Genomic DNA, 23,578 nt, shown 5'->3' with positions numbered 1-23,578 from the left:
ACAGTTGTGGAATTTGTCTCAGTGCTGTCTAAGGCCCCCTTCACACATCCGTGAAAATCACGCATGTGTTTCACGGACGTGTCAAAGGTGCGTTTTCCCCTCCGTGTGCCGTGTTTATGGCACTATTTGTGTTCTCCGTGTGTTATACGTAATAACACACGGAGAACGGAAAGCCCCGCCTTACCTGATTCTTCCGGAGCTGTCTGTGGTGCTGAATGAGTGTCCGGCACAGGCCACGCCCCTCTGACGCTGCTTCCAGCCCCCAGTGAAGAAGATGCGTTGTTCAAATTCACTGGGGGACGGATGCAGGTGACAGCCGCGGCAGAGACTGCAGGACTCGTGGAGATGAGTATGTGTTTTTTTAATTTTTTAAATGACACGTGTATTTCTCCGGCGCGTGTCATGTGGACCCGCGTCCACACTACATCCATGTGGTGCGTGTGCGGGCCCGTGCTGCCGGAGAAACACGGACATGCATCCGTGTGGAACACACGGGCTCACGTGTGCTCCACACAGAGGCACGGGCCAATGGCTGCACACATGCGTGCACATAAACCCATTGATTTTAATGGGTTTACGTGTGTCCGTGTCTCCGGTACATGCGGGCACGGACCTAGCATGTACCGGAGACATGTGCGTGTGAAGGAGGCCTCAAAATGTGTACCAACCTTTCCTCAGCAAAACACACCTAATAGTCGTAAACACTTTCTGAAGCCGGTGATTCCACAAACGATCACTTGATGAGGCATATCTGTTGATTGGAAGTTATTAAAAGTGGTGATGTATTGAGACCCAAGTTATATTGAAATGTTATACTTTTCCTTGTAAAATAATTAAGATAGATTTGCATAAACACAGCAAAACTCTTTTAAAGGGAACCTGACAGGTCCTCTGTGCCTCCAGAACCAGCAGCAGTTGTGTCTACCCATCTAAATTCCCTGTCTTAGTCCCTTTATTATATTGCACACATAAACAGATCTTTAGACAAAGTATTTCTAAAAAGTCAGTTTATGATTGGCAAATAAACCCTTTGACTATTCGATGGGGCATTAGTTTCCCCATTTTAGTTGTCCCACTTAGCCCTGTAGGCATGATAACATGATGTAAAAGAGCCAGAATTATTGCCAGCAGTATACAGATCTCTCGCATGCGCATGGCTTTGTTCACTCACATTATTGAGCCTCTGAAGCTAGGTAACCTATCCCAGCTTCAGAGAGGCACACTACACATGACCAGAAGTGCAGAAGACAGCTGATCTTAAGCTCTTCTGTGTATGTCAGCCATCTTCTGCACTTCTGGTCATGCACAGAGCGACTCTTTGAAGCTGGTACACCCAGCTTCAGAGGGTCAGTGTTGTGAGTGAACAAAGCCGCGTGCATGTGATAGATTTGTAGAGCACTAGAGATGATGCCAGCACTAGTAAATCATATTTTCCTGTCTATAGGGACATAATAATACGCTAAGTGGACCGACTGCTCTCGGGAAGCCAACGCCTCCATTGACTACTCAAAGAGTACTTTTCCATATCATAAACGGACTTTAGAAATACTTTTTCTAAAGATCTGTTTATGTGTCCAATTTAATAAAGGAACTTTTAGACAGTCAATTAAGATAGGTAGACACAGCTGCTGGTGGTTCTAGGGGCATGGGGGACCTGTCAGGTTTCCTTTAATGTACGGTATGTTTTAATATGATAGTTATTTAGTTACCTTTTCACAGTTTTGCAGCAGCCGCTCAGAGTCTCCACTACCCACATTGCGTTTGAATTACCGTCTGGAGTTCTTGATCTGGGCTTTGCAGATCACTCTTTATGCTCTCAGGTAAGACTCTCATGCACAGTATTGAAGAAAAATAGATTAAAAGTCCAGGATTATTGTAAGTAAGAGAATATGATGAATTGTGAAGAGCATCCCAAAAGGTATATTAGGTCCAATTCATATGATAATCACAAGACATGGACATATTGGACTATATCCAAAGGGAAATAATTCAATAGATTTTACTTTTTATTTATTTTTTTCTTGCTAAAATAGAAATATAGTATCTATCTATGTATCATATTTTGTAAGCTTGACGCACTCACATTATATGGTAAATAGGTTTTAAAATTAATCTCTTCCTTATAATCATGGTATCATTAGTTCCAAAATTCTGCCCGGACTATTGTTTATACATGCTCTTGCTGCCGCTCATGGATTCAGCAACCAGCTAGTGGATTATGTTTTTAAGCAATTAAATAAGATCCTAAAAAATAACCACATGAAGAATATGGTATACAATTGTACAATAAGGTATACTCACCTGTTACACCAGCCAACAATCCAGCAGTGCTGCTTAAATGATCACTTTTGATCTATGTTTTCTTGGCTGCATCGATGACTTATGATTTAACCATATGATGCTGGCAAGTATAGCACAAGACTTCTAAGGCTTACATAGTTAAACAGATGTAATGGGATGATGACACCACTAGAGCAGTGGTACTTTAGAGGTGGGCAATTTAACTGGTTTAGATTTTTTAGTAATTAGATATCATTGGTCAATTTTTTCCTCAAAATTTTGGAAAATCCCGTAAAAGTAGCTTTCCCGCTATTAAATTGAGCAAGAATTAACAAAATAGGTAATAAATAAATTAAAGCTAAAAAATCTGACATCTTGAACCCCAGTGATGCCAAGAATGTTGGTCCTAAGGTTCACCTGAAGTAGTAGTATATATATATATATATACATGGATGGACATACCATTGGTATATCATAGAAAAAGCCACAGCCACACCATTATTTACCAAACACATATATGAGCATTACGGATCACAATATGAATAGAAAACTGGATGGGGACTGAGGAAAAGTCGCAATTATATCAAGAACCAAGAGAAAACACGCGACCATGATTCAAGGTGCAAAAGTGAAATCTTTATTGACATAGGAATAGGTGCGGGGCGGCACAGAACAAGTGAGGACAAAGACATATAGCAATGACCAAAATATACACAATTGTCAAGGTAGTAGATGTATAGGTCCATCCATAGTATACTGCAAAAAATCATTAATTTCACATAACAGTATGTCAAAAATATACCATATGATATTGAATAATAAATGGATACAAATGTCAGTAACCACAAGCATGAACATTCACATTGTAAACAGGGAATAATTTCCCATCGATCCCATCATTATAGGTCCCCAATGAAGCTCAGGGATAACACAACAATTTGATTAAATTAGGGTGATGTGAAAAAGGATAATGGATATACTTGTAGAAACACATATTTGTGAACTGACATTCCCTATCCACACATAACATGGAAAAGACATATACCAACAGACAAAGTCCGCAGTTACTGGATATAGGACAAAATGCAGGCATCAACCAGATTGGGCAAAACCACTATAGTGTGAAAGGGAATAATCCCATATCCCATCCACATGGATCCCTAGATCAAAAATCAGTGGCTAATGTCATAGCCGAATACACAGTTGTCAAAGTGGTGGATGTGTAGGTGTATCCATAGTATACTGCAAAGAATCATTTATTCCACATAACGGTATGTCAGAATATACCATATAATGATAAGTAAATGGACACAAATGTCAGTAACTACAAGTATAAACATTCACATTGTAAACAGGGAATAATTTCCCATCAATCCCATCCATATGGGTCCCCAATGAAACTCAGGGATAAAAAATAGTTTGATTAAATTAGGGTGATGTAAAAAAGGATAATGAATATACTTGCAGAATCACATATTTGTGAACTGACATTCTTTGTCCACATATAATATGGAAAAGTCATGTACCAACAAACAATGTCCGCAGTTACTGGGATATAGGACAAAACTACAGGTGTCAACCAAGTTGGGCAAAACCACTATAGTGTAACTGCGGACTTTGTCTGTTGGTATATGTCTTTTCCATGTTATGTGTGGATAGGGAATGTCAGTTCACAAATATGTGTTTCTACAAGTATATCCATTATCCTTTTTCACATCACCCTAATTTAATCAAATTGTTGTGTTATCCCTGAGCTTCATTGGGGACCTATAATGATGGGATCAATGGGAAATTATTCCCTGTTTACAATGTGAATGTTCATGCTTGTGGTTACTGACATTTGTACCCATTTATTATTCAATATCATATGGTATATTTTTGACATACTGTTATGTGAAATTAATGATTTTTTGCAGTATACTATGGATGGACCTATACATCTACTACCTTGACAATTGTGTATATTTTGGTCATTGCTATATGTCGTTGTCCTCACTTGTTCTGTGTCGCCCCGCACCTATTCCTATGTCAATAAAGATTTCACTTTTGCACCTTGGATCATGGTCGCGTGTTTTCTCTTGGTTCATTGGTATATCATGTAGAAATGTACAGTAGTCAAAAAGGTATCGGGGATGTCCCCTACCACCTCCAAAGCAGCTTCTGTCACAAACACATGAATTGTTACATTATGATTAGGTTTTTAACTGCAAAAGGCCCATATGTTGTTCTTGCACTGACAAATGTAGCCAGCTTTTTTGTCCAAGGGCGGACATTTCATTGGCGCAGCTTGTGCGGCCGCACAGGAGCCCAAAAGGTAAGGGGGCCCATTTCTACCTCCAGAGCAGGTGCAATTTTGCATTTGTATGTGCTCTTGGGCTGCAAAGGGCCCATATATTGTTCTTGCACAGGGGCCCTTTTCTGTCTGTGTCCGCCAGTGTTTTTGTCAGTCCCATAGAAGTGAATGGAGAGGTAGTCACATATGCCATGCTATTTCATTCCCACAGGGGTTTTGGGATCATCCTTGTTTTGTGTTTTTTGAGGGGCTGATCACTGGGCTCATGTGTGTTACATGCATACAGTGAGGCAATCCATTCGGTGTATGTATGTGTAGGCAAATTGGAGCTGTGCATCAGTACAAGAGAACCCTGGAAGTAATCAATGCATAATTATGCATCTATTACAATTAGGGAAAAGCATACGGATGGATATTCATTTCAATGAAATTCCCTTTGTAGATGCAGCATGTTACAAGGCAGTTCTACTTTTCCCAAAATGGCCTTATAGCTGCAATTAACTCATAATTATGATATGCCATATATCCAAGAGGTGAGTGGTTTACCCGGCCTTGGCAAACTGATTGTTAAGCTCCATGCACAGCATCCGTCAATCAAAAATGGGGGAGGTGAGGGGAGCACTTACCTCCTGAGTTCTACCGTGTCTTTCTATCACCATTGGTCAAAGAGAACAAAAGAGAAGAAGAAAAAAGAGAACAGCTCTGTTTGCATCCTATGCTGCCATACTACGGTTACTAGACCTGTCCACTTATGGATACTGCCTAGCCATTATTGCCTTAGGTCTTGGCTGGTTTTTTTCTCAGACCTGACTGAATGAGAGTAGAATATAGTTAAAGGCTACACTTCTTGTCTTACTGCCGATGTCTTGCATATGTCTTGTTAACTTTTAAGTTTTAAATCAATACATAGATGAGAGGCAATTATTCTTCTAATATTAAGGCCAACGAGATATTGTAGTATGATAGTATGATATTCTCTATTATGTCCAGACAAAATGTACACATATCTGAACTCCAGGGAATAAAGGTATATTTCAATTCTTTTCTCAGGTGCTTGAGTTCAGCAATATTTCAAAGAAAACAGTGTCATGGAGGTTAAATCTTGATAAAACTTTGGAAACTCTGAAGAATGGAGTTTTCAAGTTCAGTAAACCTTCAGGTGTGCTTCATCCAGGGGAAACAAGTCAGATTAATGTTCACTTTTGCCCTGGTAAGTATGTGGGAGAATTGAAGGTTTAGGTTTCTGATTTTATATATCATTCTTCGCCACTTATATAGTATAATGGCTTTAATTGACTTTTTTCTTTTTCTTTTTTTTTTACAGCTGGACCAGGAGACTTCAGAGCTGAAATTCCATTGATCTTAAATGATGATCCAGACACTCTATATATGCCCCTCCATCTCTTCGGTAACGCCAAAAAACCAGTGATAACTTTTGATCCACCACTTGTTTTACTAATTCCTGTGCCTTTGGATACAGAAGTTGAAGCTGTAGTTGATATCATGTCAGCTAATTATGACAGGTATATAAAATATATATTCAGATGCTTCTGTAAAATCACCTGTATATTTACACTGAGCAGACAGAACATTAAAACCACTGACAGGTGTCATAAATCACATTGATTATATATTATATGACACCAGAGGTGAAGTATATTAGCTAAAAATTGAACTGTAAAAGTTGATAATTTGAAGCAGATTAAATGGGCAAATAATTTAAGAAATTTGACTAGGGCTGTGATGGCTAGATGACTAGCTAAAAGCAACTGCAAGCACAACTGGTGTCTGACATGTAGTACAACTGAAGAATTAGTGGTCTTGTCAAGTGGCGCTGACAGTCAGTGGTTTGTGACATATATTCATAGTTAGCTATGTAGTGGTTTGTCACATACAATAGCTAGAAGATAAGCCATCTGTCACACATAAGAGATAAGTCTATCACAATGGAGAAGTTTGGCATTAATATTCTAGTTATGTTCTGGCACATCGCAATAAACAGTGGTGTACCGCCAATGGCAGCAGACCACAGGGCCATTTTAAGGCCCATGAGTTGAGGGGCATGGTGCCAGTGCTGGCGTTGGGCCTCCCCACCTGTCTTCACACTCTCAACTGTATCAGCATTTTGCATGCCGATACAGTCGAAAGCAATGATGAAAGAAGGAATGGTTCGCTGACACTCCCTCCTCCATGATGTTCTCTTGGGGTCTGGGATCTTACGTCTCAGCACAGTGGATTAGATGATGTCACTTCATAGTGACTGCTGTGTCGAGCAGTGAAGAGAGAGGTTTAGAACGCTCACTTTGAGACTGGAGCAGCGGGGGAACGAGGAGAGGTAAGTGTGGAGGTGACCATAATGCTATATGAATGACTATGAGGTGCATTTTACTATATGAAGGACTAGGGAGAGTGCATTATACTATGTGGAGGACTATGAGGGATACATTATACTATATGGAGGACTATAAGGGGTGCATTATATTATATGAATAACTGTGGGGTGAATTATACCATATAGAGGACTAGGGGGAGTGCATTATACTATATGAAGGAATATGGGGGATTAATTGTACTACATGGAGAACCATAGGGGTGTGTATTATACTATATGGAGGATTCTGGGGTGCATTATACTATATGGAGGTCTATGAGAGTGCATTATACGATATAGGAAACTATGGGGAGTGCATTATACTATATTGGGGACTATGTGGAGCCCATTATACTTTATGGAGGACTATGGGGTGCATTATACTATATGGAAATGTAGCACCCCTGTGGTACCAGGTGGCAAAAATGTGAACGTGGAAACCCAAACCCCAGAATATCCGTGCCAGTCAACACACAAGCACCTTCAGGCCACGTAGACGTAACCCCAAAACCCCACTGGGAGACTGCCTAGCAAAAGGTAAAAGGGATGGGCACTGATTAGATAGTCACCACCCAATCTGTAGGGAGAGACCCAGTGAGGGGGAGGAGCCAATGATCAGTTGGGAAGTTGGCGGGAGAAAGTAGTGAGCAGAATTGAGTAGTGGAAGTGAAGGAGTGAAGAGAGAGTAAAAGAAGGAAAGGAAAGGTGTAACAAGAACTGAAGTAACAACGGAAAGCTGTAACTAGAGTGAGGGACTGTGGAGTAAGGAACCAGGACTCCAGGGACCGTGGGTTACTTGTGGAAGTGGAATACTTCAGCAACTGCGGGACGCCTGTGGAAGTCTGTAGCCTAGGCTCACAGGACTCAGTACAAGGTGGGGTGCAGACCCTAGGACAGCGGGACACTTTATGGTCAACTGTTAAATCTGCCAGGCAAGAAGATCTCCAGGGTCCAGCGCCAACCAAAGAGTCTGAAGCATCAGCAGCAAAGAGGGAACTGGGGATTGACCCCCCCTAAATAGTCCAGGGTGCCTGCAATAGGACCAAGACAGAAACGGAGGAGTTCCCAAGAAGCTCTAGGCCATGGGAGCCCAATACAAACAAGAGTGCACGGAGGACAGCTACCCCGGGTCACAACTGGCATGGCGAACAAGGGGAGCGGGAACACCTGGAATCGGCACCCTCGGGTCCAAGTACTGAAACCAAGTAAAGACAAGGCAAGTTAAAACTGCAATTTCGGTGTGGACTGTTTTCTTACCGCCTCCGTATACTTACACAGACGGTTCCCCACTACAATCCTCATCATTCACTGTTGGGGCCTAGCCCTGCTTGCGGAGGGCCCAAAACACCTAAGCTGCACCACTCTATCTGCCCCAGCAGGACCCTGCAGCGGTGGCCTCATTAACCTGGCCGCACACCGCAAGTGGCGTAGTCGAGAACTCTTTTTTATTTTTATTCACTTTTTATTTTTCACCCCTTTATATCAGACCGACCCCCAGGGTCATGGAACCGGGCATTGGCCATGACCACGACTGTTCCCTCTGCGCACCGCACGCCTGGAACCGAGTACCCCACAGTCCTGGGGCGTCACACCCCCAAACTTGGCGTAGTTGGCAAGATTCTGACTAGACTCGTAACCTTGTGTGAGAAGTGTGCCTTAAAAACTGAACTGTGATTAAAATTTTCAAAAGTGCCGCCAAATTGGACTTTAAAAATAACTGCGCCACAAGCTGCAAAAGGGCGTGAAACCAAAGGCGCTGCATGACGCCGCTGAAGACAGAAGAGGTGCAGCCGCCTGACCCGGAAGTTCCCACAGTGCTCCAGTCCCGCAAGACAAGGTTGGTGAGAACAACCAAGGTGGAGACAAGATGTAGGCTGCAGGGCCTAGTGACAGTGAGGGAGCGGTAGCACCTGGCACAGTGGCAACAATCATGCCAATCACCCTGCCCTATGTTCCGGGAGTGGCATGGTTGCCCCAGTATGATGGTAAACCAGATGCCTTGGTTGGATTTAAAAAGCGAATCTGCACTGTACTGGACATGTATGCAATGACTAGCAAACAAAGAGTGTCTGTTGTGCTGGGTCAGTTAAAAGGTGCAGCCAAGCTGGAAGTAGAGACTTGGGCAGATGCAGCCCGGGAGTCAGTGACAACCATCTTTGAGAAGCTAAAAGTTGCTTTTGAAATCTTGCAAAATGTTATTCTGATATCAACCCACGTTCCAACCCATGCAAAGCTCTTTATCAAGGAAATACAGTATGTGGTTCTAATAATAGTGACATTTCAGTATAGTGTGGATAAATGGAAAGAAAAATAAAGATCAATATAATCACATAGTATTTACATAAATACAAATATACATTTTAGCTAATGTACGTTCTAGCATATGCACATTCACTGTGGTGGGATCCAACAGTCTCAAGACTAGAATACATTAGTGTTTTATATACAGTGTGTCCACCCATATCTTGTCCACCACCATTAACTTGAGAACGGCGGCAGCTATAGGCATATAAGTGGTGTCTAGGTATAGTAAAGTAGCCATGCGCTACGCAATGAAACCACCTATAGCGCCACCTGGTGGGAAAACAACAGAGTTAGCATTTTTATCTCGAAAACGGAACGAGATAGAGAAAAAAAGTGAATTACAAAGTTGTAGGGAATCATCAATTCAATACGAATCGACACCTTGCATACAGAAATGCTATGATTAGAATGTGTAAAACTCACAATGCTGAGGATGTAAAGCGATACCTTAGGGAGACCTTCCTACAAGTCATTGGGTATGGTGGCTGCGTGGAGTGACCTCCACGCTCACCTGACCTGACCCCATTGGACTTCTTTCTGTGAGGTCACATCAAACAGCAGGTGTATGCGACCCTTCCACCAACATTGCAGGACCTACGACGACGTATCACAGATGCTTGTGCAAATGTATCACCTACCATATTGCACAACGTGCAGCAAGATACAGTATGCTGTTCAGAGTCCTGATGTGCATTGCAGCTGACGGTGGCCACTTTGAGCATCAAAGTTAAATGAGTGCCATATGCGTGACCAGCATTCAATGTTTTGGGGGGTCATGAGTTTCATATCATAACATTTCTGTATGCAAGGTGTCGATTCGTATTGAATTGATGATGCCCTACAACTTTGTAATTCACTTTTTTTCTCTATCGCTTTCCTTTTTCGAGATAAAATGCTAACTCCGTTGTTTTCCACCAGGTGGCACTATAGGTGGTTTCATTGCGTAGCGCATGGCTACTTTACTATACCTAGACACCACTTCTATGTCTATAGCTGCCGCCGTTCTCAAGTTAATGGCGGTGGACAGGATATGGGTGGCCACACTGTAGAACAGCAGGTATGACATTATGACATAGAAACGTGTGGGTTTGTGTGAAATATCCTTAGTTTATGGGCTCTCTTCCACTTGCGTACTGCTTCCGATGGTCTCGCATATGCTAAAGACCCTATGCTGCGGGTGTCAGCCGAGGGTCATGTGACTGTATTGCAATCTTGTGATCATATGACAGCCTCGGAGAAGAGGGAGGGTACACTTTCTCCCCAAGTCCTCCGCTGTCTGTCTCTGCGTATATCGCACTGCAGTCACATAACATGCGATTGCAGTGTGATGTTTCACACACTCCCATAGGCTTGTATGGGGGTGCGTGAGCCGAGACTCGCTGCATGCTGCGATTGCACCTAGAGCACGATTCGTGTCGAGAAAGAGGACACTGCCTCATTGATTAACACTGGTGCAAGTGTGATCTGATGTTTTATCGGATCGCACACGCACATGAAAATCACAAGTGGAAAAGAGCCCTAGAGGCCCCATCACACGCAGCGACATATCTTCGGATTCTGTGACGCACATCTGGCATCGTTAGCGACGTCGTTGCGTGTGACACCAATGAATGGCCGTTAACAATCAAAAATACTCACCTTATCGTTAATCGTTGACACGTCGTTCATTTTCATAAAATAGTTGATTGTTGCAGGACAGAGGTTGTTCGTCGTTCCCGAGGCAGCACACATCGCTATGTGTGACACTTCGGGAATGACGAACTACAGCTTACCTGCATCCGCCGGCAATGAGGAAGGAAGAAGGTGGACAGGATGTTACGGCCGCTCATCTCTGCCCCTCCGCTTCTATTGGGCAGCCGCTTAGTGACGCCGCTGTGACGCCGCACGAACCGCCCCCTTAGAAAGAAGGCGGTTCGCCGGCAACAGCGACATCGCTAGGCAGGTAAGTCCGTGTGACGGGTGTTAGCGATGTTGTGTGCCACTGGCAGCGATTTGCCCGTGACGCACAACCGATGGGGGCGGGTGCTTTCACCAGCGATATCGCTACGTGTAAAGCCCCCTTTAGAGTGGGAAGTGTGGTATCACAATATAAATAAATGTGATCATGAAGTTAATAATGGGGCTGATGCATAACTATAGAGTACGGAAAGGCTCAGCAGGCAAAGTAGTAGGGTAAGGACTATAATACAGTGATAGGAGGGGACTGGTAAGGAATATATACTCCAAAGTGTAACCTACTATACATAAAGATGGTCCTGGAGAATAGTACTCAGAAAAGAGGTATGGCAGTAATGAGGCCTAGGTAAGGAAAAGGTACTGGAGATAAAAATATGGTGGAATAAACTGGAGTAGAAACCTAATTATAGGAAATTGTATGTAGGGTCTGAGTTATCTGTGAAGAAAGGTGCCAGTGGCTACAGCTGGGATGTACTGCGATACTATGCCATGTTGGATCTTGGGTTTGACAGAAGCAAGCAGAACTTTTAATGTGTGGGGAGGCCCATGAGTCAATCCATGTATATACTTGATTTGACTCCTGCTAACTGGGTTGACATTGGGAATGACAGTGCAGGTGCCATGTGCCATCATTATTTCACACATACACTGTCCATGTGATGCAGTGTCACCGTGTGGTGGTGGGTATTGCAGACACAAAGGAGTAGGCATGCATAGGTGTAATTGGAGGGCTGGTTTAATAAGAGATTGTCAGCGAGGAACATCTAGCATAGGAGAGTAGAGGAGTTGCAAGAAGGATGTTAGAGCAAATGAATGCTGGTGTAAAAATAAATCTGAGTATGATGAGTGTAGTGGGTGTATGTAAAATAGTAATGGGGGCAATAATGGGAAGGCTAAAGTCCTACGCTAAGCTTGCAGGATAATAGTGTGGTGTATGTCATTGGTGAGTGGCTCTGGATAAATATTGCAAAGAGAACAAAAGGCAGGTTGTAGGTTACTGAGTAATAGGTGGTGAGTCTTCATATTTACTACCTGTTAGATCTAGGAATTCCAAGATAATTTTTAACACATATACACTCATAATGGGATCTAAGGAGGAAGGTGAGGGAAAAAAAATGTAATTTATGTATATCAGCTCACCGTGTACACGCTCACTCCTGGCCTCCCCCTGGAGCACGGACAGGCCCTGCCACAGCCCGATATTGCAAATAAAAGAAAGGAGGAACATCCAGCTCTTCAGGCGAGGAAAGCCATGGTCTTTATTTCAGCATGCAGACAACGGATGACATGACCAGCACAGCACTACGCGTTTCAGGTGAAACAATCACCCTTGATCATGACTAAGGGTGATTGTTTCACCTGAAACGCGTAGTGCTGTGCTGGTCATGTCATTCATTGTCTGCATTCTGAAATAAAGACCATGGCTTTCCTCGCCTGAAGAGCTGGATGTTCCTCCTTTCTTTTATTTGGAAAAAAAATGTGACGTTAAAAAATAATATGAAAACGGACAATTTAGCTATAGATCAAAACATATATTGTTATGGAAATAAATGGTACTTGTACACATATACTTATTATGTAAAGCGGAGTAATGGTAAAATACTTCATATTCCCTACACAGGCATAGAGACTCAATTGTTTGTGAGGTATGTATCCAGGCCTGTCTTTTTGCCTTGGATGTGGTTATCTCCTCTACAGCTTGTGATGTGTGTTCAATCATTAGAATTTCGATTGTGACCCAGAGTGATGGGCTGCAGTGAAACAAGCTGGCTGAGGCTGTGACGACGGATGTTTGACTTATGTTGTGAAATTTAGTCTGGGGTGATGTTGGGTGCTTTCCCCAATTTATGCAGTATTACAACGACAATTGATGAAATGAGGAATTGCAGGAAAAGATGTCCCTAATTGGGAATGGTTTGCCTGATGTTTTGCTTTATCTGTTGAACACTGGTTAGGTTAAATAATGAAAGGTGCCTGTACATTTAGTGCCTAGTGTTTCCTGTATTGACCCTGGTTGTCTTTTCCTTATGTCTGCTTTCACCAGGGGATATTTCAGATTTGTTAGTCTTTGAAAATGATTAGTGGGTGATTTAATTTTGAAACAGAAGGAGAGATGGGACCAATGTTGACAAATGTAATTTGATTGTTGATACCTTTTTTTTTTCCTTATTTCAGCTTATTTGTTGCTATTGTTTAATTGGTTTGCCAGGATGCACCCTATTTTTTAATTTTGTAAGCAACATCCTGTGCTGACCTTGATCTCTATGTCTAATTCAATGGGTTTGCACCAGTGTATTTGAGAATATATTTTTGGAAATATATTTTTGTAATAGTGTTGATAGGAACTGCAGTATGAGACTGATAGGATCTGTGGGTTAGGCTACTTTCACACTTGCGTTGAACGGCATCCGTCACAATGCGTTGTGTGGCGCATGTGATGGATGCGTTGTAAATAGTATGATATAAAGGCAACTGATTCCTGTGAAATAACGCGTTGCGTTAAGCCGAGAAGGAGCCCCCATCATCACCGCACAACCGACACTACCGCACTTATCATCATCATCACTGCACACACCCCGGCACTACCACACCCATCATCACTGCACACACCCCGCCACTACCGCCCCCATCATCACCGCACACACGCAGGCACTACTGCACTCATCATCACCGCACACACGCAAACACTATCGCACTCATCATCACCACACACACCCTGGCACTACCGCACCCATCATCACCACACATACACCGGCACTACCGCACCCATCATCACCGCACACACGCAGGCACTACCGCACCCATCATCACCGCACACGCAGGCACTACCGCACTCCTCATCACCGCACACAAGCAGGCACTACCGCACCCATCATCACCGCACACACGCAGGCACTACCACACTCATCATCACCGCACACCCCGACACTACAGCACCCATCATCACCGCACACACCCCAGCACTACTGCACTCATCATCACCGCACATACACTGGAACTACCACACTCATCATCACTGCACACATCCAGGCACTACCACCCCCATCAGCACCGCACACACTCAGGCACTACTGCACTCATCATCACCGCACACATGCAGGCACTACCGCACTCATCATCACCGCACACATACAGGCATTACCGCACTCATCATCACCGCACACACGCAGGCACTACCGCATCCATCATCACCGCACATACACTGGCACTACCACACTCATCATCACCGCACACACGCAGGCACAACCGCACTCATTATCACCACACACATGCAGGCACTATCGCACTCATCATCACCACATACATACCGGCACTACCGCACGCATCATCATCGCACACACGCAGGCAGTACCGCACTCATCACCGCATACACACCTGCATTACCTCTCCCATCATCGCCACACACATTACCACAGTGATGTCCCCGCTGACAGCGCGACTCACTTCAGTTGCTGCCTGGAGCTGACAGAGAGCGGCGGTGTTCTACGGCCGCTCCTGTCAGCTTCATGTAGCAGAGCTGGATGCGTCGCGGGACCTCGTGTGGATTACGCCGGACCTTGATGGGTATTTGGGGATTAATAAAGTGGTGAAAGAGGGTGTTTTTTTATCTTTTTTCCAAATAACGTATTTTTTTCGGTGTATGTGTTTTTATTTACTTTCACTTACAGGTTAATCATTGTGGGTGTCTCATAGACGCCTGCCATGCCATAATTAGCCTAGGACTTAGTGGCAGCTATGGACTGCTGCCATTAACTCATTATTACCTCAATTGCCACCACACCAGGGCAATTCGGGATAGAGCTGGGTAGAGTCCCGAGACTGTCGCATCTAATGGATGCGTCAATTCCGAGCGGATGCTGGCTGATATTGTTAGGCTGGGGGGCTCCCCATAACGTGGGGTTCCCCATACTGAGAATACCAGTCTTCAGCCGTGTGACTTTACCTTGGCTGGTATCAAAATTATGGGGGAGCCGCACGCTGTTTTATTAAATTATTTATTGTACTGCACGATATAGACCCGCCCACCGGCGGCTGTGATTGGTTGCAGTGAGACAACTGTCACTCAGCGTGGGGGTGGGTCTGACTGCAACCAATCATAGGCACTAGTGGGCGGGGGAAGCAGTGAATACTAGATGGAATAATGAGCGGCCGGCATTTTCAAAAGAGGAAAAGCCACCGGAGCTTTATGACAACTGTGCAGCGCCACGCCCGTGATCAGTGAGTATGAGAGAGGGGGTGAGAGGGGGGAGAGAGACCAGGAGTAATTTTAAATGATTTTGATCATTCTGCTGGACATACTGTGCATGCTCAGTAGAACGTGATGGAAACTGTCAGTGGATTCCGCCGCTAAGCCCATAGTGGCGGAATCCGCCACCATAGACAATCATTAGACACCTTTGCGGATTCCAACGGAATCCGTCAAGGTGCGTTATTTTAACGACCCAAAAAACGCTACATGTAGCATTCCCTCCGCTCGATGCTGCGTCAAAATAATGAAGCAGCGTCGTCCAGCGGATGAAACACAGACACTTGCTTTACAGTGCGTCGTCAATACAAGTCTATGGAGAATAGTGCAGTGCGTTACCGGACTGCGCTATTCTCCATAGTGTCGGATTGCGCTGAACGCAAGTGTGAAAGTAGCCTTATATGTAAAGGTCAGTAGTATTAGTACCATTGGGTTGTAGAATGGCCATAGTATCAAGAGAGTTGATATTCTGGGTAATATGATGGATTTTGAATGTGAGTTCATAAAAACTGAAAGTCACGTGTCAACTCGACTGATCCAAATATGGAAAATATGGTCTATGTCTCTTTCCATATAAATTCATGTTGGTGGAGTGCATGGGTACAGACTAGAGTAGGGGTCCCCAACTCCAGTCTTCAAGGACCGCCAACAGTGCATGTTTTCAGGATTTCCTTAGCATTGCATGGGTGTTGGAATCATCACCTGTGTAGGTGATTAAATTATCACCTGTGCAATACTAAGGAGACCCTGAAAACATTCACTGTTGGCAGCCCTTGAGAACTGGAGTTGGGGACCTTTGGACCAGAGCTTTCTCAAAGTCTGCCATTAATATGTTAGCGAATGAAGGGACCACATTAGACCCCATGGTGGCCCTTGTCCTCTGTAGATAAAATTGGTCCCCAAATTGGAATTTGATACTGGTGAGCTTTACTCTGAGTACATCAATGCAGAATAAATGTCTGTAGTGGGGTGTATGATGTGAATAATAGGAAAAGGAGCTCCCCAATCCAATATCATTCACTAATTAATCCTGGGAACCATGCTCTGAGACTGAGGTGCCCCTAATGAAGTAAATTGCATAGAACATATAAATCCTGCACTGGAATCCACTGGATAAATCTTATCTTCTACATTGAAACATATTTAAATAACAGGAACACACAACATGTAGTAAAAAATGCCCTTCTGTTTCGGTCCTTAGAATTGTATATATACTGATGCAGTACAAAAGCAGTTATGTCATTCATTAAAAGATCACATGATGCTTTTCAGCCAAATAACATAAGTGTGAAATTCTTTTACAAAAATATAGTAGACACAAAATATACCAATAATAATAAATAATTTAATGACAAATAATATTTTAGAATTTTCCCCCATGATCGCAATGTCTGACTGCTTTTAATACACACTCAATACTAATTACCATAAAATTAGTTGTATTCTACTTATATCATTCCGCATAATGTCAAGAATCAGATGAAATATTCACTTTATTACTGTTACCTGTATGTGATACATTGTTTTGTGGACTACTTGTGCATCTCACATATTGATTATAGCAGGATGCTCATGTAAGATACACAACAAAAGTTGTGTTACAATTATTATAACAATTAACTGGATATGATTTTTAGTAACTAAAGATGAAAAACATTGAGTTTCATTTATATGTGAGCAACATTTACATGTTGTGGCCACAGTTAAAAAATTCTTTAGTATATTGCCATGTTTTAGTGTGATGTGGTATGATTTTAATAAGTTGGAATAAAGAAGTTACATTTTTATCTGAGCCAAAGTTAATGCTGGATTAATACATTATGTGATGTCTATTGGTCTAGTTGATGTTCTGCTATTGGCAGGCTGAGTGCACGGACTGTACTGGCTGTTTGCATCAACATTTACTAGGATGCTGTTGAGAGGAATGGAACCCAGGTTGACAAGAGCGTCCATGAAGTCTAAGAAGAATGATTTGGCCTGATGGATCAGTGATGACATGATTTTCTGTAGCACAATGGCAAAGAGGGATAGGATTGAGTTGGCAGTTTCTACCATTGAGCGACTCAATGGTGTCTCAAAGTTTTAGGCATCTTAAGAAGAGTTAGTGTTCTGGAATGATGAATTGTCATAATGTCTTTGAGGTTAGTTTCAGTGGCACCTTGGCTGTATTAAGTGTAAACATTTTTGCAGATTTCTCTTGTTAACTCACGTGTGTGGTCTCTTGGTATGCAGATGTAAATGTTGGTATTGGGAAGTTGAGAATTCATTTCCCTGATGGGATAAGTTCTATTTAGGAAAAAAGTCCTTAATTTTGAATTCTTAATTTTGATAATGATGTTCATTCCCGGCAGTTCATCAGATGGTAAACTCTGCTATAGTTGGAACTCCCCTCTTTGAATCAGGTTAGGGACTTGGGTTATATCTTTGTCGAGCAAGAAGTAATATTTTTTGATTGGATGGCATATCGTTGCAAGATTCTAGTGGCTTCAGGAATGGAGGCCTAGTTGGTGAACATAGAATGATGTGTCTGAGGAGTTCATTTCTCATTCGAAGGTGGTATTAGTGGACACCGTTCCATCACAATGTGTTTTGGGTGTCAAAGTTCTGTAGAATTTATGCAGCTTCTGGTCCGACATAAATGTTAATTGTACAGTGTCGAGGAAAGACTAGCTCTTCTAAAGTAACAAAAACAGGAAAACAAGGAGCATAACATGCAAGTATATTTTATTTGTATAAAAATGATTCTAATTTAGTTCAAGTGACAAAGGTTATATCAAAAAGTCAGGCAAAAAAGAAAACAAAAGGACAGTGGACAAGTATAAATTATGAGAGTGGCATATCCTAGGCAATATGGGGGGTAAAGCGGCGGGCTGGAGTACCTGGTAAATATTGATGATAAAGTGCAAGTGCAAAGTCACCAAATATAGCAGCAAAAATAGCATAGATTAAATAATCCTGGTCCTATATTAGTCACTCAGTGTTAATACACAGAACTGCATAGGAACCAACTCCATGTTGTAGACGGGAATCCAGGACTGCACTACATCTATAAGTATAAATAGGCCACCTCCCCCCCTAAATAAGAGACCCCAACACACGTTTTGCTATCTTACCAAATTGCCATGTGAAAATAGCTAGCTTACTCAGGGGGAAGTATCAGTATCCCCCTGAGAAAGCTGGCTATTTTCATTCAAATAAAATATACTTGCATGTTATACTCCTTGTTTTCCTGTTTTTATTGCCAAGTATGGAGCTTGTGCATATATCCGTTGGCCTCATATAGCTATGGGTCTGTTTGGATTATATAAAATGGTATCATTGGAATTTTGGCTAACAATCTTCTAAGTAAGTTCGGTTCACAGGGGCAGAGAATGGTGGAGGATATGCTCTAATTGGGTTTGGCATTAGTTTTGAGCTGGTCTATATTTTTTAAGTCACAATATTGTATGCTGGCCCTACATGTCTGCCCTTTTATTTTTGCTCCTCATTTCATCCTAAAAACCCCCAATTTGGTTGGTGTTGGCCAAATTTGATACTAGAACTGGAGTATGCTAAAGAGTGGGTTGTTTGTGAAATCTGCCTGCTCGTGAATAGTCTGACCCAATTTCTGTTTGCTTTATGGGTTGTCATGTTTAAACAAAATATGTCTCTCTGTAGGCCATCCATATTAAAAGTGGAAATTCCAGAGATGGAGCTTGACAACGGTGACCGCAAGAAGTTGTTTTCTGTCCATTTTCCTAATGGTCAGACTGTTTTAAGTTCTAGTAATTTGGGTGAAAAAATTGCTTGCAAGATTGCCTTCAAATCTTCCTCTCCAGTGTCCTGCTTGTCTGACATTTTATTCACAGATGAAAATAAGAACCAGTAAGATACATTTTGTTAAAAATATCAATGATAATTTGTTTGCATATTTTGTGTCTCTTATTCATTTTTTTAAAGTGATATAACAATTTTCTCCTAAAGGGAGAAAAGGGAAGAGTAGACAGCATGGTGCTAATCTAAGTGTAGCGATAATGATTCTCAGAGGGAAATAGTCAAAATGCACTCACCAAATCGGAGGTGCAAATAAGCTGCTGAGTGCAGCAATATGATCCCGGTCTGGTATGCTGCTTACACACGAGGCTGTGGGTGGATTGCTCCCTCGAAACACCCACAGATGTGCTCCCTCGAAACATCAACAAAATGGTAACATGTCATACTCTCAATGACCAAATAGAATCCGTGATGACATGAAAGGGTATAGCTTTATTTGCTCATACAATGTGTTTTGGCTCCTACAGAGCCTTCATCAAGTATAGTGCACATCCACATCAAGTTTGCAAAGACTCTGTAGGGGCTGAAACGCGTTGTATGAGCAAATAAAGCTATCCCCTTTCATGTCATCACAGAACCTATTTAGTCTTTAGGAGGGCGACACGTTACCATTTTGGTTTTTTATATGGGTTTCCAATGTGCTTACCAATTTATTGCCATGAAAAAAGTTAAAGAGAAGGTGTCATTAAAAAAAAATCAATAACTGAAAAAATGTAAAGTATTAATGTTTTAATGTTTTGTTTGAATGTTATTATTTCTTTTTAATTGAGAAAAATATAAAATAATTTTTTTTTAATTTTTATATGTATCGCTCTTAAACACTATGGGGAGCAGCTTCTTAAATCCTACTAGTAACTAGCTCACATTACAACCCCAGAAAAAGTGGGTGGAATCTGCTCTCATGTGTGTGATGTCACGCTTCCCCCTCCTGTTCTGGGTGTTTCCAAAGGTGTAAGGGAAGATGAAGTTTAGGATCATAGTGCGGAGCTATTTTGTTTGGGCCTGCAAAGTTATACTCATATGTCTAAAGTGTCACCAAGGACAACTAGCATAGTGCTCCACTGTATACTGTGCCCCACTGTATACTATGCCCCATATACTTTGCCCCTATATTCCTTTGCCCTCATATACTGTGACCCAATATTCTGGTGCCCCGATATACTGTACCCCGATATTCCTGTGACCCAATATTCCTGTCACCCCATATACTGTGCCCTGATATTCCTTTGACCCATATACTGTGCACCACTGTATTCTATGCCCCAGATACTGTACCGCATATACTGTGCTCTAAGTGCTGAGAAGAGGAACTGCCAAGACACCAGACTGGTAAGGGTAGCTGCCGGCCAGGATTGGACGTCCAAGGTGACATGCAGCGAGGAGGGGTGATCTGCAACCTGAGCCCGGCACTGCACGACAGATGTTACAACGCGATCACCACTCCCAGCTGCATGCGCTCACCTCAGACCTGTGCCCCTGGCTGCCTGTCCTGTCAGACTGGTGTCTGTTTCTCTCATCAGTGATCATAGGACAGAGCAGTGAGGAGCTGCTAGGAGCGGAGGCCCGACATGAGCACACATGGGGGGTGAGCGGCAGAGTGGGTGTGGTGGCAGAGAGGAGGGCGGCGGGGTGGCAGGTGACAGGGGGAAAGTGCCCGGCACCAGTACTCGTCCCATCCTGAGTGGGTGACAGAGGGAAAGTGCAGCACGCATCATAAGCAGTGGGCTCCACAAAGATGGCGGTGATCTCCACCCTCTGCTGTAATCTGGACAGCCCAGGGTGTGTGTCCATCTCACAGCAGGGAGCTCTCAGTGTTAGAGAATAGGATCGGAGTCCGACTATCACACCCAATGCACTGCGAGCTGCCATATGTGAGGCAATTGTTGTTACTCCAAGATGGCAGCCCCCTGTGTTTCAGTAAAAATAGAATTAAATAAAAGCTAAATAAACAATTAATTTAATTTTGTATTAAAAATAATTGATTCCATAATCACTATTAAAACAAAAATTAAAAAACGCGACACCTTCCCATTAATTCAATCTACCATACTAAAGGGTGCTTTACACCCTGCGACATCGCTACCGATATATCGTCGGGGTCACGTCGTTAGTGACGCACATCCGGCGCTGGTAGCGACATCGCAGGGAATGACACCAAGGAGTGACGATCAACGATCGCAAAATCGTCCATAAACGGTGATTGTTGACACGTCGCTTCTTTCCTTAATATCGTTGCTGCTGCAGGTACGATGTTGTTTGTCATTCCTGCTGCACCACACATCGCTGTGTGTGGCACCGCAGGAACGACAAACATTTCCTTACCTGCGTCCACCGGCAATGTGGAAGGAAGGAGGCGGGTGGGATGTTATGTCCCGCTCATCTCTGCCCTCCGCTTCTATTGGCCAGCCATGTGACGTCGCTGTGACGCCGCACGACCCGCCCCCTTAGGAGGAAGGCGGGTCGCCGGCCAGAGTGACGTCGCAGGGCAGGTAAGTGTGTGTGAAGCTGCCGTAGCGATAATGTTCGCTACGGCAGCTATCACAAGATATTGCATGTGCGACGGGGGCGGGTACTATCGTGCTCGGCATCGCTACCATCCGTTTCTATTGGACGGCCGCTTAGTGACGTTGCGGTGACACCGAACGCACCTCCCCCTTGAAGGAGGGATTGTTCAGCGGTCACAGCGACGTCGCTGCACAGGTATGAGTGTGTGATGCTGCCGTAGCGATAATATTCGCAACGGCAGAAATCACCAAATGTCGCACGTTCGACGGGGGCGGGTGCTGTCGCGCTTGACATCGCTAGCAATTGCGATGTCGCAGCATGTAAAGCACCCTTTACTCCCAAAACGTTGGCACTGACAGGAGTCTGGACTAAACAGGACTATAGAGATTTGAGAGGCACCTGGTCAGTGTTGGAAAAAATATTTTTCTTTTAGGTTTGTTTTTTTTTTTTACAGGATTCTGAGATTTTCTTTTTTTTTTTCATTTTGAGTGGTAACGGAATACTGGGTAAAATACAAATGTACAAGTTGAGCTTTTTTCTACTCTTCGGTGATTGAAATACAATGTTTTTCTTTTTTCAAGTACTAGACTTTCAAAGGTGCAACTCACTTTTTGTTTTAAGCTGACATTATATTATACTGTTGAAATGAAGCTGATACCAATGAAGTAAATATGAGTATGACTACAAATTTCTTCTAAGGTTATCACTCCTGTATATGCCGCTATAGGCTCAAAGTGTTATCAATTTTGGCTTCTTTCCCTCAAGCATTTTAGTTTAAAACCTCTACATCAAAGCGTTGACATTACTTTGCTTTTAACCTCTGATTTATTTTTGTAGGGAGTAGACAAAATGTTATTTTATATCTGAGACCTGCTCCTTCCTGATCCAAACATAGACCTGACCTGATGATTCAGACATTTATTATTCTTCAAATGTTAGAGGCCTATTAATAATTAAATTGCCAACATCCTTTTCAGCGAGCATAAATTGTGCGAGAAACCCTCCTTTGTTCCTCATCCCGGCATTCTCTGAAGAATACTACATTTCTTCCCATTGTTTTACACATCTGTAATTTTGTATGGCAGTGTTAACCCCGTAGCTGTTCTGCTTGGTTAGCAATACAGAATAATAGACTGCTACACTTGCAGGAATTCCATTATAAATAATACCTTTAATTATTCCCTTTGTAACGAAAGATTACAGTCTGGAAACCTTGAATATACGAATCCTTTGCGTATACAAAAAATTATAGTATTATCTTTCTCTAAGAGTTCTGAGAAATTGTGTGCCGCAATCATCAATTACACACCATCTGATTTGTTAAATGTATGCCATACAACAATATACCCATTGAGGAAAGTGTCATAATACGTTACAGGATTAGACGAGAGATTAAAAAACAAAAGCATCCAAATAAATATATAAAAGCGCCTGTCTTCTAGTGGAGTATAAATGACAAAATCACAGAGTATGTTTAATGAAAATGAGCTCCCTGCTCTTATGAGGATTTTTTTGCCTTCACAGTCGGAGCTCAAGCTTTTTTTGGCTAACAGCAGGTTGCAAATGTTACTGCAGATAATATATTTAATGACTATTGTCTATTTTTTGTAACTTCTTTTGCAAGTGCACATTAGGGAAATAAGTATGCAAACAGCAGAATGGCTGATTGGTAACAAATGCATTTCACTCTTTCAAAATGGTGATATGCAATACATGGAGTGCAAATTCACTGAACACAGGATTTTTTTTATTAGCGTTCATTTTACTTCTATGCAGAACTCTTTTTGGCTGTTGTAATGAGGAAAGCAAT

General features: G+C 42.7%; 1 protein-coding gene across 1 annotated transcript in view; it reads left to right on the top strand.

Moving 5' to 3' along the window:
- CFAP47 (cilia and flagella associated protein 47) overlaps positions 1-23,578 on the top strand; it is a 1,094,449-nt gene that overhangs the window by 193,051 nt on the left and 877,820 nt on the right. The window contains 4 exon segments of the mRNA XM_075333814.1: positions 1,720-1,820; positions 5,624-5,783; positions 5,898-6,096; positions 19,108-19,314. Coding sequence (XP_075189929.1) covers positions 1,720-1,820; positions 5,624-5,783; positions 5,898-6,096; positions 19,108-19,314 — 667 coding nt within the window.

This window comes from Anomaloglossus baeobatrachus, chromosome 2, assembly GCF_048569485.1.
Source record: "Anomaloglossus baeobatrachus isolate aAnoBae1 chromosome 2, aAnoBae1.hap1, whole genome shotgun sequence".
Taxonomy (NCBI): domain Eukaryota; kingdom Metazoa; phylum Chordata; class Amphibia; order Anura; family Aromobatidae; genus Anomaloglossus; species Anomaloglossus baeobatrachus.
This window is presented reverse-complemented; position numbering and strand designations above follow the sequence as displayed.